Here is a 25,382-nt window from a genome sequence, read left to right as displayed (position 1 = left end):
TCCCAGATCCCAGTCAGGACTTACTTTTTTAACCCAGTTAACCAACCCCTTCTGGCTTGGATCTTTCTTAAACTCATTTGTGTATTTGCTATTTGTATATATATATGTGTATGCTATTTATGCTCTTATCTCAAAGCCATATCCCTCATGTATTTAATAAGCAATGTAGTGATATTCCTCCAGTCTCTTCTGTGCAGTTTCATGAAGACAACTCCACCAGCATTGGTTGTTGCCTATTGCAAAGATCAGCTGCACTAAAGCTAGCTATTCTTCATGGGGTGTGGTTGGGAAGTTGCAATTTTTTGCCAGGCAAGACTCATGAGACTTTTTTCATCTGTAAACTAAAAGTTAAATTGTGACCTGTCTGTTATGGGAGCCAGAAGCACGTGTCAGCTATGAAAGAGGGAAATATCTCCAGTAAGGATTCTCATTTCTTTAAATGTCTCTGGATGTTCAGGGAAAAATAACAGAGATATATCCCTGCACAACTGAAAGACAAAAACTTGATAATGCTCCAAATCAAGGGCGCTGCATTGGTTTTCTTGTCAGCCAGGTGGAAAGTTGTGGAAGATGCAGAGCAAAGTAAGATGCTCCTCTCCTTGAGTTAATCTCCTTAAATTGTGTCTTGTACTGCATTGTAAGCCTGAGACTTTAAATGAGGACCCTTGACTGCTCCCTCTGCAGAAAAGAAAATCTTTACCATCACAAATGGCTGTAATTACATGTTCATGTTGCACACACTGAGATCACTCCAGCCCAGAGTCCAGTCACGATAGGAAAAGTAAGAGCATGCTCCAAAAAGAGGGATAGGAATAACCATGGAGGGACATTCTCTCTACCTTCCCAGCATTCAGCACAACTCTCTCAGGAAAAATTTGATTTCTAATCATATCACTGACTAATGAGATGTTAGCTCAACCCATACTGATGTTCTGTAAAATTAAAAAGGGCATTATGTTAATTACAAACTGTTAAAGTAGTAAAGCAATTTATTTTTTGTTATATCATGTCCCTTCTCCTTCTGTCCCTTATGCTTACCTACTCCATGCAGCTTTAGTGAGTTGAAATTCTGGAAAGCTCTAGTCCCAATACATATGCTACAGATCCATTCAGGGCATACTCTGCAGGTAAACCTGTCAGAAGAAACATCTGACAGGCCTGACAAATGAGAAAGTACCCACCAACACCAAGATCTTTCATGACCAAATGAAAATACTTTAAAAAAGGTTGCTGCCATGTGTCCATCTCATGTGGGGCGCCATTAGAGCTGGACTTGCCCCGTGTCACCCAGCTGCAGAAGTGGGGCCAGAGCACCCAGTGGGGCTGTGTAGCAGCATTTCATGCTTGCAGTTCCTCCTCCTGCCACCCACCAGACAGCCACGGGGAGCAGGCTCAGGCAAAGTGAACTCATTCACGTCAAGCTGACTGGCCAGTCATGCCACCAGTCAGTTTGGAGTTGTATATCTAAAAGTTAATTGTGCAGGCTTACACAGGCGTGGCCCAGAGCCTGTTAAAGTTAAAAGCTCCCTACCTGACCTGACTGAGCTTTGGTCAAGCTCTGCACAATTGGGGAGGAACTGAACAGCAAAATTCATTGTCTAAGCCAATTATGAGCCAAGGTTGCAGCTCTGGTTTAGTTGATCAATAATTCTATGATGGATCAGATAGCAGCACTAATTCCACATATAAAAGGATAATTTAAAACATCTATACATTTCAATGCCCAAGATACATGGCAAGTTCTAAATTAGTCTCTTGTGGAATCCTGTGACCTATAATGCTTCCTCACACACATGCTGTGTAGAACACTGCATCACTGGCCTTAAAGCATGAAATCTGGTGTCACACTGACAGACAAATGAAAGTGTTAAGGCAATAGCCAGAAACACACTTAGCATTTGATATATTTTAAAAAATGAGCTTTCTAAGAAAGAGAAAAATCAGCAGTGCTTATGAGTTAGAAGAGGTTTGACATATAAGACTTGTCTCCCTCCAGCTGCTTCTATTTAATTCATCTGCCAAGCTGAGAAGTACCAGCTTTGGGTCTCTCCCCTTATATCCTGTCGGCTCCAGTTGGCTGTGGAGCTTCAGCCACCACTGCCCTGACTGTGGCTAGCAGACAGCTAGCAGACACAGCCACATCCTGAGCAGCCGAAGCCATCTCTTTTGAAAGTCTCACCCTTCTGTGGTAGCTGAACAGCAATGAGCATTTTGGGAAGGCAACCAAGGGAGTGAAGGGAGTCACCCAGGTCTTGGAATGACAGTGTCCCAGATCAGCTTGCATCCTCCGAGGCACAGTCCAGAGCTGCTGGGTGCCAGTGGGAGCCAGGGCCACTGGAGACTTCTCAGAAACACTGCGGACGCGGGCGAGTGCGCCTCACACCAAGCGAAGACACCAATCTTTGTTTCCTTCCTCTTTTCCAGAGACAGAAACAACCACCACCACCACACAGAGGCCCATGCCCTGCTGCTCCGCCCTCTATGAATCATACCCGGGCTGAGAGGAGCAATGACAGAAGTGCCCCTGCCAGCCTTGTGTAGGGCGGTTGTGAAAGACCCGAGGCAGATGTGTCACTCATTCACCTCATAACCAGAAAGGCAGCAATAGCTGCTCTTCTGTTTGCTAGTAACTCACAGCTCATGCAAGGCTGGAGGCCAGCTCCCCACACTCAGGAAGGGATGTGCCACAGGGCTCAGCCCAGTGCTTTGAGACATCCCCCTCCTCCCACCTCCAAAATGCAGCAGCTGGAGCGTAGCTACCAGTACAACTGTGGCTGCAGAAGCCAGGCCTGGGCAATGATTTGGATACTGACGCTGGTTTTAGAAATGGCGCACAAAATAAGTGTGTTACTGCAAGGCCACCTGCAAGTGACAGAAGTCTGACTGAGGCAGCGCCAGCTCTGCAGAGTAGGGCAATTGCCTATGATGCAGGTCAGGGAAGCCTTGAGGAGTATCTCTTCTGTCCTGCTGAACACACAGGGCAGCTTCATCATGATGCTCTTGTGCCTCACGAGTGTCACGGGCCCCGCTGACACACAGAGGCTGCAGTGCCACATCGCAATGCAGCGAGAGGTCCAGGACAGTGGAAAGGCCACCAAGCTGTAGTTAAGCAGCTATATAACCACATAAACACCTAGGTACACTCAAAAGCTGTTTTCTCCCTGAATTTTGTTTTCAATAACTGGCTGCTCAGAGCACAAGGTGAAGGGCACACGGGTCTGCTATGAGAGGGGCACACTGATAACTAGTCAGCTCCTACCATTGCAAAGGAAATCTCTGAGATGTAAAATACATTTCCTCATATTCGGGGACAAAAATTCATTATTATTTCAGAACAAGGGAGTTTGGCTAATTTAGTTGTGGTCATATCTGGCTTGTTTAAGAAGCTGAGCTTCTTAAACAAGGAGAAAGTGCTAAAAAGATATGGATTGCCCCATTTTTTAGAAATTATTCTAATGGATGTATTCACTCAAATGCCATAGTAATACAGGAAAGGCTGAGATGTCAAGAGTACTGACATTTCTTTTTCCTTCATATCTGAACCCTCTGGTGACTTCTTTTATAATGGTGGTATATATAGAGTCCCTTAAACACATTTTCTTTATTAACACAAGCATCAGCTAGTTTGTGTTCACAGACTTTAGTAAACACAGAGTACCCACAAAAAATTGCATAAAAATTTGCAAACTGTTAATTGCAAATATCAGGCAAAACAGTATCAATTATATCTAGCAAGCTTGAATAATTTTCTGTATGAAAAATCAGGGGGGTCAAGAGTGATGATTTGAAACATATTTTTACTATTTACTTGGAGAAAATATTTATATTGTGTGCTGCATATCAAATAAGATAAAGCCTGGGAAATCTGTATTTAAAAGAATCCTTAAAAAAAACCCAACCTGTTTTAATAGCAAGCAAAAAGAAGATTATCAACAGAACAGCAAACTGAAAGGTATCTATTTGAGAAGATAGAAGGAGAATATTTGGGCAAGGTCTCTTCCCTCAGCTGCAAGCTTGACCCAGCTGAGGCAGGGCTGCACATTTTTTCTGTTTTGCTGTTTTTCAAAGCAAAAGAAGCTGAAATTCCACATGTATCATTTCAATGTATTTTAAGTACCAGAGCCAGATTTTAACCTCTGAACAGTACTCAGAGACCCTGTTACCCAAGTAAAGACAAGCAAAACCACCCTGGAAGGGTTTCACAGGAGACCTAAGCAGTCCCTCCGCATAGTTGTTCTCACCACATAGAACAGGGCTGCAGTTGTGCAAGCCACAAACCCCAATATACCACTTGGCCAAATCTTCATCTTAATCCTACCTGCATCTAGATTTCAGCCTCTGTTTTAGGGTTGCCACACTTTCGGAGCACAAAGATTCTATAGCTCAGGGAAAACCGCATAATTACAGGCACTAAAATATATGTGCTTCACAGTATGCTCCCAGTGAAAAGTGCCTTTTAGCTTTGAGAGTCTGAAAATAACCAGGCTGTGAAAATTTGAACTGTTTTTTTCACAGAGCACAAAACCAAAATCCCCATTACTTCATACTCTTTCCAAATTGATTTTAAAAATCAGATGGCTTCCAGTGGCCGCACACTTTGCGCTGGCTCTAGAATGCACAATCAGGAGTATATCAACCCATCCCTAAATTTTGTGTGTACCCTGTATCGTCAGTTCAGACATCTTGAAGCCTATCCACCTGGCTTGCACCTGAATTGCAACAGATATTGAATTCTTAATTTTGTAACACACCATAACATTTGTGTTATTTGTGAAGCTAATACAGATAAGATGAGATGAGATTTTCAGTTAAAGTATGATTCTAAAGCACATCTTTGTCTGGCTTCATCTGCGATAACAATTCTGTGGAGCCTTTTGGTGCGTGAATGTGGCACTTTGCAGTAGATACCACAACACAACATTGTCACCTGGTGATTACTGCTCTTCAGCACATAAAAACTGCTTGAACTTTAATCCACTGAGGAAAAAAAGAAAAGACAATTGAATAGAGCATTCTGGAAAAAATATGTTTTAAAAATAGTTGAAAGAAGGTATTAAATCCATTAGTGAAGTAGGGAACATAATAAAAATGTCCCAAGTTGTAACGGATTTGAAAATTCAGAACACAATAATTGTCATGGAATCTTTAATGTTCAAACTGTAACAATGGCTACTTTTAAATTAAAGTAACAAAACCTAAGACTTCCAGTGGAGAGGTGTTACAAGAGTTGACATGTAGAAGTATATTTCTCCCAAAAGCCAAAAGATTTTTAACCAAGGACCGCAAATACTTGGCCACTTGTGTAACTCTATACAAATACAATGACATTCAGATTATTTAAAAAATATGTCAGTTTTAGTGTTTCAGTAACAAGTCAACACTTGAGAAGAAAGATAAGTAAGAAAGAGAAGAATTCAGGGAAGATAGGTGGTGACAGAAGTCCCTGTCTGGTATGCTCAGGTGCAGAAGTTTGTAAAGATTTAAGGCTGTTATAAAAATACAAGACCAAGATGAGATGAGATCTCAGATGAGACCAGGATATTTTTATGATCAGAAGCCTCTCTTACAATCAGGTTGATGAGCAGTAAATATTCAACAGTCTAGAAGCTGGCAGGACAATCACAACACCAGGTGTTCTGTGTCCCACTGGTAATCAAGGTGCCCACAGTGTAAATACTTGCTCACCTACATCACAGGTGAAATAATCCTACTGTGCTATGTGCCACCTTTAATGGCACCACACTATAAGCCCCTCAAAAGTTAGTTCCTAGCTAGCTGAAGGACAGGAAAACGGACAAAGAAAATCTTGCTGCACTAAGAAATTCTCTTGGGACAAGACAAATCTGCAGGACCTGAGAGGGGGGACAGGACAGAGGGGAGAGATAATATGAGAAGGAGGGTACCACCACAATTCACAAGGAATGTACAGCATCGTGTCTTGAGCCCACTTCATCTTCTAACAGAGTTCTCTCACACACCTAAAGTTTCCATTTCCTTATCCTACCTTTCTGTGCAGAAGGGTAACTTTGCCCCAGTACATACATCAGGATTTGGCTCCTAGACTTGACATGCTCCCCAGGATGTAAAGCCTGTTTCGGTCTTACTTGGGTGCAACCTAGGGAGTTATACGTAGCATGCAAACTCAAAAAAAGAAGCCATTTAGCCATTCTAAAGACACCCATTCAAAGTTGCTATGTACTCAGTCTTTTACTAATGTAGGTGACTGGTTTCACTAAAGACACCACTTTGAAAAAAAGTATAGTAAAAATATGTGAGAATATAAGTGCTCATGAAAAAAATATCTTCCATCTCTAGAGACTGAAATCTTTTGCCTCCAGAATTACAGTAGGGACAACAGAGGTGATGGTTGCCCAGATTTATCCCTGCCAGCCCAACCATATGTCCGCAAACCAACCCTGTCTGCAAGCCCTGAGGTTGTAAGCCAGTGAAGTCTAGGAAGAATCAGATTAGTTTCCACCTTTGACCACATTGTTGAGGAACAATATTAAGGTAAAAAATCTCACAAAACCTGCAGGAGACAGCTGTCAAAGTCAGTAAGTTTTGATTACTCCTATGCTGGACATAGTGATGGCTGTTATGCAATGACTCAGGCACGTCTAAGACTTACCTGCAGGCCATTTATTACATGGATAGGACAGTTCATTTCTGTGGTTAGCTAAAGGGAGAACCTCCAAAATATTAAAACAAACTGTTGTGATTTTTCAACAATATATCCAAGAGTCCTTTAAATAAAATACACATTGGTCAGGTTTTATATACTATATTCTTAAAAAAAAATCCACAAAGACAGAGGTGGGGGTTGATCCAGGCAGAATTTTGTCATTAAATAAATGCAGATGCAGACAAACCAACAACTGAGGAACACTGACAGAAACAAAACCAAAATCAATACTTCTGTTATCTGCAGATCTGCAGGCCAGGCCTGCTGTAGTTCAGGCTTGCAAAGTCCAAACACAGGCTTGTGAATAAGGGTATGCACCTTTCATTTTTCTAGATAGTGCCCATATTTTTTGGAGGTAAGAGGATCAGGTATAGAGCACACCTGTCTCACAAGAGGCACCTGCACTGTGGTCCTTCCAGGAGCCCTCCTTTGATTCACCTCCCATTCTCTCTGCTACAGCGTCTTTGTGAGAAAACAGAAAGAACAAATGTGAGCAAAACCACTGCTGACAGTCCTCAAAAGATCTTGCACTCATTAATGGAGAAGAGCTTCCGCCTGTTCTGCCTTTTGGCTTGATTGACCGCTGTCCGCACAGCATACTCAAACACCTGCTGCACGCCCCTGTTGCTGAGGGCGGAGCACTCCAAGTAGCCTTTGGCTCGCACGTCCTGGGCGAGCCGCTTCCCATCGAGAGGGCTGATGCAGGAGGAACTGTAGGGACCCATGTCACGCTGGTCAGTCTGAGTGGCCACCACCAAAACAGGGATGCGGGGCAAATGGCTGCGGATCTCGCTGATCCATTTGTTCCTCAGGTTCAGAAAGGAATTATGGTTTGCCACCGAATAGCACATTAATACCACATCTGCCTGTTGGTAGGAGAGGGGGCGAATGCTTTTAAAGGCATCACTGCCAGATGTGTCCCAAAGACCTAAGCTGATCTGTACGCCATCCATGAAGACATCCACTCCAGTATTTTCATATACAGTGGGTCTGTAGTCATCTGGAAAAGTCTCAGAGGTAAAACGTACCAAGAGAGATGTTTTCCCAACCGCAGAGTCTCCCACCAGAACACACTTGACTGAATCCAGCATTTTATTAATGTCCAAGGCCAAGATTCCAGTCTCTGTGCAGCAGGAGCAGGATGGAGAGATGCAGTGGTCTTAGAGGCCTTCTATATAACTTCCATTTAGTGAGAAACCATCTAAATCTCTTTACTTCTTATGACTTGATACCGCCACTTGAGACTAAAATTTCATTTTCTCCCACATGACTCTGTCGGTTTTAAATCTTCAGTGAGTCAAATGACGTTTCTGGAAAGTAAAAATAAAATGTAACATTTATAACCCACAGAGAGCAAACCATTCCTCATCAACATGAAGATGCCTGGACACATTTTTGGACAGGCATGGCAAGTATCCCTTACTGAGGATGATGAACTTTTCCATTTCCTCCCAGCCAGTTGTGTGTGCAACAGCCATTTGCATAAATAACCTTCTTGTTGCTCCACGGGGGCTAACAGTCTTAGCACTATTATAATTTTCCACTGCCACAAGCTATTTTTTCCCCTCCAATTGTCTAGAGACTAATAAAATTAATTTAACTTTGGTATAACTGCTATTAGTATGCTGTGAGACATTCCCTGCCTCTGACTTTCACCAAGACTGGCAGAATACTGAATCCTTAAATGATCAGTTCACATTCCCTTGAAAATGTAGCCATGCTCTCTAGAGGTAGTCAGGAGAAAAAAGCTCTTTGCTAAGCAATTTTAACTATTTACACAATCCTATAGGAAATAGTAACACAGAACCACTTGTGACAATGAGGAAGCAAAGACTTCAGAAGTGAATCTCTAGTCACATGAACCTAAACAATTTTAAAAGCAAAGAAAGATTCACAGAAAATCACAGGAAAAAAAAAAGAAAAACAAAAAAGAGTTTGTTTTTTTTTTCTTACAAATTGCTTTCAACAATCAAGAAGCATAAACCAAAGAAAGCCCTGCTACCGTGCTTGCCCCAGTCAAAATTTCATTTGAAGGAAATATAACTGTCCTGGCATTTACTCTTGTAAAACTGAACTAAGAGTACTTTTTAGAGTATGTAATTGCTTTTGAGCTCCTGCCAGCATTCAGTCAAATTTTTCTATTTTGAAAGCATTTGTTTCTTCCCCACTAACTGTGTGTAAGATTCACTGCTCACAAAGGGTGACACACAAGATGCTCCAAAAATCACTAACAGCAAAACTGAAGACGAATTAGTTCTGATGAACAAGAGTAATTAAAAAGTATCACTGCATAATTTCAAAATGCCATGTGTTTGTTACATAAATAATACATTTCTGTTTCCTTCATATATGTAGAGACACATCGCAGCTGAAGGCTATTTGCACAGAAATAAATGAGGGCCACAAAGGGCATATACTGTATTTTACTGTAACACTCTCCAATTTCAGTACCCTAACACACCACCTCCCTCCCCCTTTATTTCTAGTACACTCCCAGCTTTGGCTTACTCCACAAAGAGGGGAAAACAAAGGAAAAGTGCTAGATGAGCTTAGAGAGAACATTTCACAGGTACCGACAACTGCTATTGGCCCTGCTTTCGTTTTGTGTGAGGCCATGCCCTACCTCTCTTGCGCTGCTGGCACACCTGCATCCCTCCCCGCAGCTGCAGGCGGGCGCGTGGCCGGAGCCCGGTGCAGCGCGGCCGGAGCTCCCTGCAGCGCGGCCGGAGCTCCCTGCAGCGCGGCCGGAGCGCGGTGCAGCGCGGCCGGAGCTCGGTGCAGCGCGGCCGGAGCGCGGTGCAGCGCGGCCGGAGCCCGGCGCAGCGCGGCCGGAGCGCGGTGCAGCGCGGCCGGAGCTCGGTGCAGCGCGGCCGGAGCTCCCTGCAGCGCGGCCGGAGCTCCCTGCAGCGCGGCCGGAGCGCGGTGCAGCGCGGCCGGAGCTCCCTGCAGCGCGGCCGGAGCCCGGTGCAGCGCGGCCGGAGCGCGGTGCAGCGCGGCCGGAGCGCGGTGCAGCGCGGCCGGAGCGCGGTGCAGCGCGGCCGGAGCTCCCTGCAGCGCGGCCGGAGCTCCCTGCAGCGCGGCCGGAGCTCCCTGCAGCGCGGCCGGAGCGCGGTGCAGCGCGGCCGGAGCTCCCTGCAGCGCGGCCGGAGCCCGGTGCAGCGCGGCCGGAGCCCGGTGCAGCGCGGCCGGAGCTCCCTGCAGCGCGGCCGGAGCTCGGCGCAGCGCGGCCGGAGCGCGGTGCAGCGCGGCCGGAGCGCGGTGCAGCGCGGCCGGAGCTCCCTGCAGCGCGGCCGGAGCTCCCTGCAGCGCGGCCGGAGCGCGGTGCAGCGCGGCCGGAGCTCCCTGCAGCGCGGCCGGAGCCCGGTGCAGCGCGGCGGCGGCCCCGGGCCGGGGCTGGCCCCGGGCGCGCTCCGGTTACGGCACCGCGGCACTCATTGCAACAGACGGCGCTTCCCGGCCGCCAGACCGCGCTCGCTTCTAGGAAAGGGGATGGGGGCTGAGGCTGCTTCACGGCATTCCCGGCTGCCGGGAAACAGGCTGCTCTGTGAATTTTAAGTTTCACTGGCAGCAGAAGAAAATTTGCTTTTAAAGATTCATTAGGTCTAACTCCACTCTCTAGCCTTCTCTGTTCTCCAAACAAGCTCTCAAGGGAACTAAGCAAGACCTTTACAAAACACATCTATGAAAAATTCAAAAAGCATATGTGGGATAAACATTCGTTGCTTATATGAATAATAATCTCTCTTTCAGAGTATTCTATTTCAAAATTGGGTCAGCAATATAGTTTGAAAACACCTCAATTTTACCACAAGACAGTAGTGTTCTATTCAGACAAAGTTGCATATTCTCAGGAGAAAGGTTCCATGTACCAACTATCCTTTTCAGAACAAGTATTTCTTTGGTGCGAGTAGTCCTCAGTGCTTTCAGGTTCCTTATATTGTGCACACTGGAATGTGGGGAAAAATAAGGATGTCCATAGCATGACTTCTGCAATTTCATAAATGCCAAAACAGAGAAAGACAGATAAAAGGATTGTTCTGGCACTCAACTTGTTGATTACTTGTTATTATGCTGGTTATTTTGAAAGAAAATATAAAAATTATTAAAAACTGAAAGAGATACTAAGGACTAGTGAATATGCCTAGTTGACAGACAATAACAGAAGCTAAAATATCCCACTATGACAGTGCAGAATGTTTTTCAAAGCAAATATTGCTCTACATTCCACCAGTGAATAATAAAAAACCCTGGTATATAACAAGGCCCATATTGTGATCCTGTGGACAATTTGCCCTCAATGGCCCTGATCTTGCATTTGTTAACAACAATTTATGTGCCTCCACATATCATTGGGACTACATATGTGCATATTGAAGTATAATCTGTAATTAGGCACATATCTGGTCTTTGTTGCAGCCTCAGGATAAGAGTAGCATTAGTGTATTAAAATAATTACACAAGTTTACCTCACTGGATGGAAAACATTTGATTAAGCATCAATAAAAAGCAATCTCCTTTAAAGAACAGTACTTCAAAGTGTCCTTTAAAGACATTACTGGGTACTTCTGTGCCTCAGTATACAACCAATTCTATAAATATTTGCAAAAGTTTATGTCCCTTTCTATCATATTCTGTCTTGTTTTGACAGCACAGTGTGCTACAACCATTACAAGATTGCAGAAAATCTTATCACAAATCAGAGATGGAGTCTAAGCTGCTGAGGCTTTTTTATTTCCTCCAACAATTTGATTTTCAAAAATTTACTGACTTTATTAAAATCATTTTGAATATTGAATTCAATATATAACATTGTATCTTCTACGCTTTATTTTTTGGTTTATGCTTTCATCACTTGTAACAATAGAAGATATTATTTTAATAGTAAGGTAAGAGCTTTTATAAAATCTCTAGCTATAAGAATGCATGTCTTGTATGAGTAGTGATCTTTAGTAAACTTCAGGGTTTGCTCCCTCTTTCTTTGGAATACAGGCACTAGTGTGTGGTTACAGAGATCTGGACTTCACTGATGATGTGAGCACAAGAAGCCCCACGACATTCGCTCTTTGGCAGTGTCTGACCTGCACCTCAGTAATCTCATGCAGGTAAAATGCCTCACACTTGATCATGGCTGAATACAATTTGGAGAAGGTGAGTGGGGCTGCCAACCTGCAATAGGATGGGATGAAAAGCAGAGAACAGCAGCACTGAGCTCTTTGCAGGTAGAGGATTCAAGTGAATATACATCCCATGGAAAACAAATCTGGTATTTGTTGAGAGAGCTGTTCCAACAAAGGAAAGCAGGACTACTGTATCAAAAGGGGTAAGTTTGTCAGCTGAACCAAATGGGATTTTCATTTATGCCAAGAATATCTCTGGCATCTACTACAAGAACATTGTGAGAATGACTCGCTATCGCTAAACATCTCCAGGTGATGGACAGCATCTTATAGGGGAAAATAAAAACAGTCAGGAATATCCAATTTCAAAATTTATCTTAGATGCTGATAGTGCACACTGAAGGCTGGAATTTCAGTGGAATTAGCTCATACATAAACAAAACATGCAGGCAAACAACCAGCTTTTTAGATCAGTCACAAAATGCTTCAGAGAGTTAAAGCAGTTAACATGCTAACTATTGTTGCCATTATCTACTCCCTACCTCAATTATATCTCAGCAGAGTTCCTGTTTATGTCAGGATAACAGCAGATTCATTTTTCAGTTTGAGCACTGTGTATGCTAGTTCTTGAAGAGACTTGACATGGCAAGGAAATTTAAATATCTACACTAATAGAAGAGGAGGAGATACTTCCCCTAGCTGTGCAATGCTTGAATGTACACACTGTCTTTGCCTACCTACTCTACTCTTATAAGTCCCACCTCACACAGAGGTGGGGTCTGTAAAACAGTGCCCACAGTTCTTCTCCAGTGTGCTGACTGTAACCACTGCTCCTTCCAATTGCACCACAGATAGGCAAGAACTCTCCTCACACCCCTTAGCTAAACACCCTCAAGGAGAGGAAGGAGGCACAAAGACTGCCCTCAGTGCCCAGAAGAGTGTGCAGCTTTTCACCTTCACCTCCTTGGGCACAGTGGGCACCGCAGGGCATGGACAAGGCCTGAGAACAACTCCTGCAAGCAGGAGAGGGAGGAGGAAGGCTGGCAGGTATCAACACAGGGCAGAGACACTGTTGCCTGGTTAGTGAAAGCACCCAGAAGATGCAGCCCCTGTGACACAAAAATTGTGGCTGTTGTGACTCCAGTTTGGACTCTCTGCCAGGTCACCAGGTTGTCAAGGTCACAATACCTGGTTTTCAGCTCTGTGGATGGAGTGTACTTGCTCCGTTCAGATACAAACCTTCAGTCTGCTTCCACAGCACAGATCTCCTGAAAACTAATCCATCAGCTGCAGTCTGCCTGGAGACTGTAAGCAAATAGCTCCTTGCTGCACCTGTCATGCATTCACCCAGCTGATTCTCTGACACCTGCATTAGCTGCCTCTTGTTTTCTTAACTCCCTTCAAGACAATTTTGATCTATAGCCCTGTCTTGCCAATCAGTCTCCCTCCACCTCAGAGAGTGTCACTATTTCAGTCCATAGTGGCCTTCAGTGGTGGCACCACTGATTCACAGCCTGTACCTTTGCAAGGTGCTGCATCTTTTCCCTAGAATACTCCACCAAAAAATCTCCATTGAACTCATTCACTTCCTAAGGTGGTTACCACAGGGGTCTTTGCTATTCCTTGTCCCAAGAGCAAGATGGCAGTTTACTCTTGGCAGAGTAATTCAGCTGTCTGATATATTTGTAATACTGACAGATTAATAGCCAGATTATCTTTCAAGGTGCTTTTATATTTTAAAGAATTGAAAGGATGCTTAGAAGCTTGGATGAGAGCTTTTATACAGATAATTTACAATAGCTTCTTCAATGCCTTTCTAAAATTAAGAAAGCAAACAACATGCAATGACCCCATATTTTCAAAGCCAGGATGTCTTGTCATCGCAAAAACAATCTCCTTCCAGAATTAAAAAAATTTGCAGACATAAAAACTTGGAAATGTTTCTTTCGCTCCCTTGTTCACAAAACTGAAATCCTGTTCCTGCTTTCAAATTTCAGTATTTTACTTTGAAAAAAAAAAAAAAAAACAAACTTAAATTTTGGGTTTACTTTCTAATTTATGAAATTTCAAGAAACCAGAGAACAAAGGCTTTTTTAGAAGCCTTTGCAAAAAATCATTTCGAGATCAAGACAACACCTGAAAATACCTCTGTTTCTTTCTCTGTCAGTTTAACCATTGTAAATGATGAGAAAGATTTATGATCAAATATTCAGTAATCTTGTCAACTTTATTATTAGCAAGGGAACTCAAATTATTAGATTTAAAGCAAATTCCCTCACATTGAGAATGTGAAATCTTGATATAAAACAACGAACACAGACTGCTGTTATTTACAAGATTAAATGAGATGTGAAGTCCTAGTAAAGGGATTAAAGTTTTTGTGTAACAAAATATATGTATTGATACACATGCTTACACATTGCACATACATATAAAACCGCTTAATGATCTATCTTATATTTTAAAAATTTCAATTTAATTTCTTTAGTAATAGTACCTATAATAATATATAAGCAATTAATAACAATGCATCTAAAGTTCTATTCAATTCACTACAGTTGCTGAGAAAAGCAGTTTAATTCTCATTCTAATTATAGAATTAGACAAAAGAAATACTTATTTTATCTTCAAGAACCCTCTTTCTGTGGCTAATCACACCTTGATTCAGCAATTTACAAATTACACAGGGAACAAAGACTGTTAGAACTACTCCAAAAATTAACAAAAATCCTGTAAGACTCATGTACTGATCAGAGATCCTAAGTCTCTAAATAGAACTCATTGAGATCTGACAATGTTAAGTACCCATTTAAAGATTCAAGCCATTAGTCTGAAGTAATTTTTCTCCATGTTTATGGCGTGACATGGTAAATGACAAACTATGTGGCAGTCATGGTATTATGGATCATTTTCAAAAGGGATCCATTTTCAGTATAGATGTTCTCTACAAATTAAAATTGGGGTCAATCAAGTGTAGGAAAGTAAACCCTTCAGAGAGGACCAGCTCATAAACCATTCTCAGTCTGATCCAATACCCTCAAAGTCACCAGAAATGGAGCAGCATGTCATGCCTGAAGTTAGGTAAGCCTAGCATTCTCCTTCTTCAGGATACTGCATATGTCACCTCTCTTTCCCACCCTTCTCTGTGCTGATTTTTCTCCTCTGTGCTTAAACAGAGAAGAAATTTTTGACTTTCACTACAGATGCAGCTGTACGTGGAGCAGCTGGTGTGCAAATGTCACACACGCGTACGTTCGAGCACAGTTCATCAACCATCTGTCTGTCTGCTGCCCCTCACAGTCACTGCTTCTGTACACACACACATACATACATATATATACACACATATATATTCACACTGACACAGAGCTGCTTCTGTATCATGATGGGGATACAGACACACTTGCAGATGAATATGGATAAAGTGCTGCGTGCTGACTCCAGCGCTATCACACAAACCTATGAATAGTTTTTCTACCTGAATGACTTACAGGTCAAAAGCAAATTTTCAGCAACTCTAACTGCATTGTAGCCAAACTGAAGCCTTGATAATATAAAATGCATTATATTTAAGTAATTGACCTTAAATAGACTACTGTGTGTGTAGAATTACTGACATATGGAAATGTTTGCAACTTTGGGTCTCCAATTTTTCATGCCATATCCTCTTTTAACACAGTTCAATTTCTTGAAGTTTGAGACAAATCAAAAAGGCATATTTTTGATTTGTCAATTTATGTTGATAACATGGTTTTGTAGAATTTTTTTTACAGATTTAACTCTTCAAAATCTCCCCAAATTTTTATGTAGTATTCTTTGGCTGTTGAAGTACTCTTTTATTTACAACCTTCAACAATTATTGTGTTTTCTTTCCAGTGAGCTTATCCCTACCCCTATTTCTGCTTGTTCTTTTTTTTTTTTTAACCATCTGGAGACACAGGTATCCATTTCTCTTTCATACACAACTTGCATTTCTTACTTCTAAATAATAATTTATAATTTCTCTGGAGAATGATGCATTATTTGCTAGACTGGATGCATAGAAGTATATATGCACATATATAGATACACAAAAATATTGAAAATAAATTTGTGCATATTTAAAATCTATTTCAGTGATGGATCAATACATTTGTGTACAAAAAAATCACGTCCATATGTATATGCATATGTGTATGTCCATATACATATATATATATATGGACACATAGATATTAATTAATTGCAAAAGACAATACAGATACAGATACAGATTGCTGTAGGAAACAATGTATTGTGGGCAAGATATCTTACCATCGTTTGAAAAGCTACATACATATTTTGCATCAAATGGGTGCATTATTGAAATGACCATGGTCTACATACAGATACATATGTATTTGTATGCACATGAGTAGAGATTACTGCTGTTATAAATGGGGATTTGCAATAACCTCGGTACCTAATTGATAGAGTTTTACATATAAAATTACATAGTCACCCATTGTAAACTGTTATACTTCTGCTGTGTATGCAGCCATTACATTTATTAGACATATCTTTACAACATGTTACAATGACTTGTTGTTAAGGAGATGCATGGATTTATATTAAATACCACTGATGTGTGTCATGATAAATTGATAAAACAAGCTGACATCTCCATATACATGCTTGCATTTGCAGGCAAAAGAGCTTTCCCTCTTTCAGAGGCTGTGCCAAGCCCACTGCAGAGGAGAAGGCTGACTTCTGTGTGTTTTGGCTCTAACCTGAGGTAGGACCACACTCCTCTCCCTTGTTTGAACACTGCTTGATCGTGACTGGCTCCCTTAAATGCTACGAAGTAATCAACAGTAACAGTATAGCTAAAAGCTAATACATGAATGCTACAGGTGATATAACATGCTCCTCAATGTTAAAAGATCTTTAAAAATTGACCTACCTTATCTCCATTTTCCTCAATGGATCCTTTGAAAGATCTCCAACTTTACTTTCAGAAGTCTCTTAAGGTTTAACTTTGCTCTGATTTTATAAAATGCCTACCACAAAATAAGGAGATTCTCAAGCCTAGATCTTCTCCCCCTAATATCAGAGGGAGAAGAAGGATGTTCTCCATGTTCATTAAATTATGTATTTGCACAGGTTTGATTTCAGTGGGAGGTAAAGGCGGAGGAGGAAAATGTTAGTTAGAACAAAATTAGCCAGTTTTCCATGGAAGATTATTTTTGTATATTTTGTGAGAAGAATAAAATGTTGGATGTACAGGTATTTTGAGGAGTAATAATGATATTGTAGTCGATCAAACAATACACAATAATGATCTCTTGCTAAAACATAATGATTTGGTTTTCATTTAGGAAAAAATCATATTTACGGCATGTCATCATTTGTTTTGCTGTGATGAATATCAAATTTTGGACATTCATGAGCAAAGCTAGCAAAGGAAGCAACAATAATTTCATTGGGTATTTATTTTATAAAACAGAACCCCCCTGGTAATTTTAGCTTTTTCCCCCTTAGGATTGCCCACAACAAAAACCTTTTTCTTGTCTGTGTATGTATCAGAGCATTTAAAATCATAGTCTAGATTTCACATAGCGGGAAACTGCCATCTTTAATATCATTCTTCAATTTTGTGTGCACACATGTACATAAAAAGGTTAAAACTTTGAAGAGCTTGCTTTGAAATAATTTCAATTACTTTTCAACTAGCAGATGTGATATAAAACATACAGTTATCATAACTTGTCCTGCATTTGTTGAGTTACAATTTTTATCTTTTTGATTTTTCAATAAATTTTTAAAAGGAGTTGTCTTCCACAATCTATGCTAGTACTTAGCATTCATGCACTATATCAAGCACACAGACAAAGTAAGAGATAATACATATCCTATATACAAGCAGGAATTTTTTTTCTTACCATGCAGCCTCTCTAGAATGCCTTAATTCAAGCCGATAAAATTAGATAAAATAAATGGGCATGCATACTTGCCTTCATCAAACTGCCTACGTTCCATGAATAGTTATGATTAAAGCCCAATTTCAAAGGAACATGCTTTCTTTTCTTTTCTTTTCTTTTCTTTTCTTTTCTTTTCTTTTCTTTTCTTTTCTTTTCTTTTCTTTTCTTTTTAATTTTTTCTGGAATTAGCACAAATTAATACCTGGTGGCTTAGATTTTATATTGATTTAGGTCTTGCACCGACCATATGCCAGAGCAGAATATATATTTTAGTGCCTGTTTTCTTTTATTTTCCTCTGATTCCATTACAACCTTGATCTCTTGCCACCTTTATATAAAACATGTGATACTATAGACAGCAGCAGGTCATATGGAATAGGTTAAGAGGAGAAAAGACTCTACAACCAAATGTAATACATAAATCCTTCTCACTCATTCTTCAGCTGAGTATTTTGAGAAGCCATTTCATATATTTAGAGCTGACATCTACTTGGCTTTCAGTTAAAGATCATGCGAATCTCCATACTACAGTAAATCTTAATGCAGAGTTCTTCAGAGAGAACCACAGAAAGCTTTTCTTGATTTTTACATACTCTGAATGAAAATGATCACACATATGAAAAGAGAGATATTTTAGGAGAAAGATGTTTTAACATTATGAGAACATTTCCCATGCTTTATTTTTGAATCCTGATGGACTTGATTCAAACTCAGAGATACTTTACCCCACAGCTTTTCATCCAGAATTAAAACTACACTGAAAGAGATGGGAATTTAAAAACTCACATTTAAATTGATGGAAAATAAAGAAATTACATTAAGGGGTTTTATGACAGCTGTTTCATAATATATTTTTATAGTGAGAAAAACAAAAGCTCACAGGTAACTAGGTAGATAATTAATAGACAGGTTAATTAATAGATATTTGAGTATATCAGTAGCTCAGTAACTTCAAACTCCAAAGTCTTTACCGGTTTTTAAGCACAGTCATTTGATGGAAAAAAAAGAGGCAAGCTGAAGACTGTGTCCATGGGCATGCCTATCAATGAAAGAACAGTTTTCTTGCAAGTTTGCGTGGTTTCATATTTTTCAATGACCATGGCACAGGAAATAACCAAAAGAGACCCCTAGCTACATAGGGGTCTTGGTCTCACGCTTTTATATTAGGAGAGCCAGTTTTATCTATGTTTTGACATAAGTCAGTCTAACCTTCAAAAGCAACACACTGTCACTCGTGAGGAGAAGTGGTATCACCAGATGGTACAACAACCTCAAGCTGGCAAGTGTCAGTTACTGGTACTCACGCTTGTGTGTGAGAAGCGGCATCACGCACAGTATGTAACCACAGCCCTCTGTGCCAGCTTCTGCAAGGAGAGGTGTTTGCTCCTTTTCCAGCACATGCTGGGTCTTTCCTACATGACAGGTCACCATGGCTCCCCATAGAGAAATCCCCAAACCATAGGAGAATCCTTGTGTGGTTTCTAGTAGGTTCATATGTTTTATCAGGTAAAGAGAAGCATACCAAGTTCAGCCCCACCCTCATCCCTTAGCAATTTACACTTCTACTTGGCTTCTGTAACCAAAGACCAAATGCAATTGATCGTGCAAAAGCAACACAGTACAGATGCAGCGGCAGGCAACTGTGCAGGGGGAGCGATAAAGGGTCTGGGATAAACACAGGGCACGGCCACAAGCCAGGCTGGGCACAAATCACTCCTGTACTCGCTCTGCAGGAAATGCATGCACACACCAAGTGCTCAGACCATGCTCCCCCCCATCCTCCAGCCACCCTGTCTGCAGTGACAGACTGGGACTGCTGGGACTATTGCTCTGTGCCACTTTGCCAGCTGCTCATATTAGACCTGATACAGCAAGGTTTGTAGCCATGACTCACAGTACTGACACTCTGCATTGCAGAGGTTTTGCAGGCTCCAAAGGTCTCCCTTTCCACTGTATACTCATCTTTCTGGTGGACTGGAAATATTTTCCAGTTTTTCACTGACACTAAAATTAAAGGACAACTAACTCCTGCTAAGCCAATATGAAACTCTACTTGGTTTTGTGGCGATAAGGTAATGGTAGGCTACAGCCCACAAATTTTGTTGTGATAATGCTTTGTTGCATTTGTGTGATCCTGCCCAGCATCTTAAGGCCATAAATGCTTTAATAGTGGGCTTGAGACAGCTGCAGCCAACTTCCTTTCTTAATTGCTATGTTGCGGTTATCTCAAAATATTCTTCAGCTGTAAGTTGTGTCATAGCATGGAAACATTTGTAAACTGCAGATTTAATAAACCACACAGCACTAGCCAAAAACACAAGAACCTAATTTGGGAATGATGTTAAGCTGTGTGGTGTGATGTCTAAAATGTTACATCAAGACTTTGAAAAAGGCAAGTTTTACATTTACTTATTTTGTCTCTTTTCAAACAATCTCCAATCTTACAAAAAAATCTCCAATTTTTCATTTTATGATCGATGTCAATCAAACTAATCACTTGAATTGTGCATCCAGCAACATTCTACTGTTTCTTAGGGAAAACTGTAGAATCCCAGCACAAAAATTCCACAAAGAAAATGGGGGGTTAAGAGTTAATTTTCACAGAAAATCTTTTACATTAAAGTGCCTAACCCACCTGCCGCTATAGATCTAGAACTGCACAGCAAAAACAAGAGGAGGATCAGCAGAGTTTCATCTCCCTGCCTGGGTGCCCTCCTGGCTGGTTATCAGAAAGCAGCACTGAGAAAAGTTCCTCGGGAGCTTCCGTGGGTACAGACCCACTGCTCTACAAAATAGGCCAGCCTGTGAGACCGCCACCACGCCGGCTGCTCATTTCCTGTGTGCTCTGGGTGTGCTGCACATCACCCACCTACATCTTGGAGGATTTATATGGCTTTCTCCTCACTGTACAAGAGATTACTTCCCTAACATCACTGGCACTAGCAGTTGTTACCAGCAATGTGACTTTAGCATCAGTTTCTTCATTTTGAGGCCTGATGCTCTTCTGCTATGAGAAGGTTTCACACTGCTTTGGCACAATAAAATTACCTTAAAATGGGATTAAATTACAGTAATTTACAGCCATGTTATCCTGCTGATGGCCTATGAATCTCGCTATACATGAAAATCAAACACATTTTTAAATTTAAATATTTGCTCTCAAACTTAGTAAGTACAAATTACTTATGAAAACACTGATTCTCTATAACTACAAACCTACAGAATTTTCTGGCTTGTAGCACCTAATCTGGGGAATGTAAAACTTGGTATTATGCCTCACTAAGACCTACTCCCTAAATTTAGCAGGAAGCAAGTGCACATGTGGCTTTTCGACCCTGCAGTTACTGCCCAAATCTCAAACATGGTATTCACATCAAGTCTGTACCCACTTTCTCTGGTAGATTTGACTCCATTTGTATTATAGATTTTCAGACTGGTCTCAGAAAAACTACATCAAACCCCATTTTAAAGTCAAGTAAGTATACACATATGGTCCTTCCTACTGGAAAACCATGAACACACCACAAACTGACATAAATGGTGGGGTTGAAAATGTGGAATATGAAGCAGCACAATATAAAGCACAATCCCACCTTATTCCAACAGCAACAGACACCAAAATATGCTGACAGATGTGCCTGTTAACAACTAAGTTATCGCATTTACTGTACCTTTTTCTTCTCCAAGTATTTTATTCAGGATAAACCCCACGTTAAAGCTGGCTTCTGCCAGATGCCACAGTTCAATCCTGCCCCATCCAAAGGTGGAAACACAGCTGAAAGGAGAAGTTAGAAAATCTTAAATCCACGTTCAGATTTTTTGAGGGGATTTTTGTCAGAGAGATGGTTCCAGCCCCAGTGTGCTTTATCCTCATTCACCTTTCAGATTAACTGCATCTCACTGGCAATGTGACAAGACCATTCCATCACACTGGATAATCACAAGTGTGAGGAGAATCTGGAAATGGGTGTGCACAGATGTGCACACATGAACATACACACATACTACTCTGTAAGGGGACTCCACACCCTAAGCATGCCCCAGTCAGATCAGAAAGCGGAGAAGAAGCCATGGGAGTGACCTGAACACAGAGTTACAGATGTGGCCATTTAGATGGAAATATTCCATCTCAGAAGGTGTCACAGGCATTTGTTAGATCCAGCAGGGCCAGGCAGCTGCTGGAGCCAGAGCCAGCCACAAATATGCTGTCAAATTAAAAATACTTTGACTCTCGTTCCAGTTCTGAGAATGTGTTTCTCAAATTCTCACAAGAAAATCATCACCTAAATTTGTTTGGGAATATTTAAGATGAAGAAGAACAGTTTCCTCACAAACAGGGAAAAAGAGGATCATTTGAAATGTTGTATATTTATACATGTCTATCACTCCTGCGTTCATAGTTCATGCAACAGAAAAGGGCGTCAGAATCAGATCCACCATCTTGAGAGTAACTCACATTTTTTCTTTTTCTTTTTTCTTATATCAGTTAACATGGAAGAAACTGGCATTGTACAGCCCATCACACCCCTTTTTCTACTTTATATAAGGCCTTTTTACTCTGAGGTGGAAAAAAACTCTGGAACAAATGAAAATGCAGAAAATGCAAGTCTAGACCAGTGTGTAATTGTATATCTCAACACCAAGCATTTAACAGATGGTATTTAGCAGAAAAGTAACAATGACTATGTGAACCAATTTCACAAACTTATTAATAAAAGTAATTAACAAAAGTAAACCTAAATATATTGAATTTTATCCAGAATATCAATTCATATTAAGATTCCTAGGAAAAAAAATGCAATGAACTCACCAGAGGTAGGAAGCTGAAAGAGGCTGTTGAAAGTAGACGTTAAAGAAGTCAACTATCCTAGATGAGACAAGGGAAGAAAAAAAGAAGAGTGGTGTTCTGTGCTCCTGGCTTTTTCAGATAGACTTCTTTCTTAGCAGATTAGAGCAATTATATAATTGAGAAGACAAAAGATCCAAGAGCTCTAAAGGTAACCAAAGACACCTGCACGTACAGGCCAAAGTAGTCCTGGCAACAGGGTTCTAGTTCATCTGGAGGCAGCAGTCACAGCAGACCCAGATGCAGCGTGACGAGAAAGAGTGGAGAGGTTTAGTGTAAGTCAGCGTTCTGGGAGAGCCTCACTGCTCTGCCGCTGCGGGTTTGTTGTGGGTTGGTATATCTTTCTCTCTTTGGTGACTATGGGAGCAGATGTAAAAACCTTGAAGATGGGGGAGGGAGGCAAACCTGCAGGCTGCAGAAAGCTTTCTCTTTGTACTCTGCTGCTCCTACAGCTGCCTCCTCCCTGTACAGGCGCTAATGTCACAGCACAGCCCAGCAGCTCAGTACGTGCGAGGAGAAAAGGAGCAGCAGATCAGCAACTGCCCAGCATGGCAATTCATGCTCCAGTAGCAGAACAATATTTGGGATTTTTCTTCAACCTGGAATATTGCTCTGCCTGGAATATGACCCTGCCTTTATAGAGGAGAGTGTGCATGTTTAACTGACTTTGTGCAAAAACCCAAGGCAGGCACTTTGGGCTGATTCAACATTGCTGAACATGGTTTTGTTGTAATTCAGTGAGGATCCCTCTGAGGTTCTGGTCAGGATTGATTAGTAGTATCATTTTATCAGCATGCATCTCCTCTCTTCTACCAGGAAAAGGAGGCTGAGCAGGTGGAGGCACCACAGACATTGAAACTCCCACCTTTCCCTTTTCATAGACAAATTGAGCTGGCCAGATCTGCATCGTTTCCAGCTACCACAACAGCTACCACAACACTGAAAGCAAAGTTGTAATGGTAGCCTCAGGATTTCAAGTGTTATTTATGGTCAATACTTCAGGAGCCATCAGCACAAGAGGTTGTCCACTTTGTATGATCAGGCAATCAGACTGCAGGGAGGGCATTCCTGTCCCATTCTCCTGAAGAAACCCGAGTGCACTGGCACAGCAGGAGAGCTGCCCCTGAGCTGAAGGTGAAGGGCCTGGATGACCAGTGCAGTGGAATTCTGGTCCTCAGGCAGAGGCACGAGCACTGGCTTCCCAAGCAGCCTGGAAACCCAGAGGCACAGAAGTGGAAAGTAAGTCCTTTTCAGCAAGTATTTTGGGCTCATGAAATGATCTCTGACCATCTCTAGTTATGACACAGCAGAAACAGACTGCCTGATCCAGATCTAATGCCATGCATTTTATGTTCATTGCAGGATGGAAACTTTCTGAAGACATCTAATTAATTGGTCCACATTAATATTATGACAGTACAATGCATTCAAACATAAAGTCATACTGCTTCCAACAAAGATTAAATACCAACAGAATAATTTACAAGATAAAGCAAAAAGGAAGCAAAAAGACAATTTATGTGTAGATGAAAGGCAGTTTGTGCCAAAAATATAAAAACAATATAGCCTATATAAACATGCTGTAAACCTGCTAATGCAAAGCTTGCAGAGCAGTGATGGTGAATTAATTTGTTTCTTTTCCCTACAAAAAGAAATTAATTTAGTTGATTATCAACAGTGATGAAAGAAGGTTCTCAGAAGGCATTTTGGAAATCCTATCTTCTTAAAATCTTCAATCTTCCTTTTAGTTTGAGATAAGATTTTGAATAAGGGTCTTCAGCACTTCACTAGTTTATGTGAGAACTTGTGTTTCCTCATTTTCACATTAAACATCTATTCATCTGTTTTTAACTGGGTTTGGACTTCCCAATACCAGCCTAAGCAATCAGGCAGTAAGTTTCCATTTGAATTGTGATAAAGCAAATCAGACACCCAAACATTTTTAAATGTTTCCATCCGAAATGTTCAGAACTGTCAGAATTAGAGAAATAAATACTATTTGCAAATTACAGTGATATAAATGTCTTTGGTGATCATGACTAATTTTAGGTCTGCTACAGAGAGCAGATACTTAAAAATACAACTACTCTTCTCTGTTTCGTGCTGAGATTAATCCAGATGTGAAGCCATCTGTCTAAGTAGTTTGCATTTTCAAAAGATTGCATCCATCTGTAAAAATACTTGATAAACAATTTTTGAACTGAGTGAACTCAGCAAATAAACAAAACTATAGATTAAGAGAGATGTTCTAACATGTCTTTATTTCCACCCATTTCACTCCACTATGTCTGAATGATGTTGACCCACTAACTTCCCAAAAATAGTAGAATTTAATTTATTTGAGACCTTTCTCAGTAATACATATACTCCACGCATTTGATCCACTGTTTCACTTCCAAGAGACCTGGAACTCCAACAAAAGACCCTCAGTTCCATGCACACTGCACATGTAGGTAATTCCAAAGTTAGATGTAAAATTGATACCTGACCTGTTTCTCTTGATCCTTGGTTGTTTGTTGGCTTGGCTTTTGGGAGATTTTTTGTCTTCCTTACTGCAGTTTTTCTGCTCCTTTTCACCTCTTCATGCTGTGCAATGAAGGGGAACATCTGGCTGTGAGAGAATAGTTAATATATAAAAAATACATTGCTTCTCCTTTTTTAAAAAATCATTATGAGTCATTATCTGTGACTTTCAGAAACAAACACCTTGTTGCGGAAAATATTTATGGGGGTGGAGCAAAGTCTTGCAATTTATTTTTGCATTGAGAAGTAGGCTGACAGCAAAAATAGTCTTAAAC

General features: G+C 41.1%; 1 protein-coding gene across 2 annotated transcripts; it reads right to left on the bottom strand.

Moving 5' to 3' along the window:
* Window positions 1–5,131: 5,131 nt before the first annotated feature.
* Window positions 5,132–22,617, bottom strand: RHOH (ras homolog family member H). 2 transcript variants are annotated; one of them, XM_077782811.1, is made up of 3 exons: window positions 22,549–22,617; window positions 21,410–21,513; window positions 5,132–7,992 (listed from the first exon to the last, which is right to left on the bottom strand). In XM_077782811.1, the coding sequence occupies exon 3, from the start codon at window positions 7,771–7,773 to the stop codon at window positions 7,198–7,200; it is 576 nt and encodes a 191-aa protein (XP_077638937.1). In that variant the 5' UTR covers window positions 7,774–7,992; window positions 21,410–21,513; window positions 22,549–22,617; the 3' UTR covers window positions 5,132–7,197. The 2 variants fall into 2 exon arrangements, with proteins under 2 accessions (XP_077638937.1, XP_021411631.1); XM_021555956.3 differs by lacking the exons at window positions 21,410–21,513; window positions 22,549–22,617 and adding an exon at window positions 9,306–9,441.
* Between the last annotated feature and the right edge of the window lie 2,765 nt (window positions 22,618–25,382).

This window comes from Lonchura striata, chromosome 4 (genome assembly GCF_046129695.1).
Source record: "Lonchura striata isolate bLonStr1 chromosome 4, bLonStr1.mat, whole genome shotgun sequence".
In the NCBI taxonomy this organism is placed as follows: Eukaryota; Metazoa; Chordata; class Aves; order Passeriformes; family Estrildidae; genus Lonchura; species Lonchura striata.
Note: the sequence above shows the minus strand (reverse complement) of the source record. Positions and strands in the feature narration are given on the sequence as shown.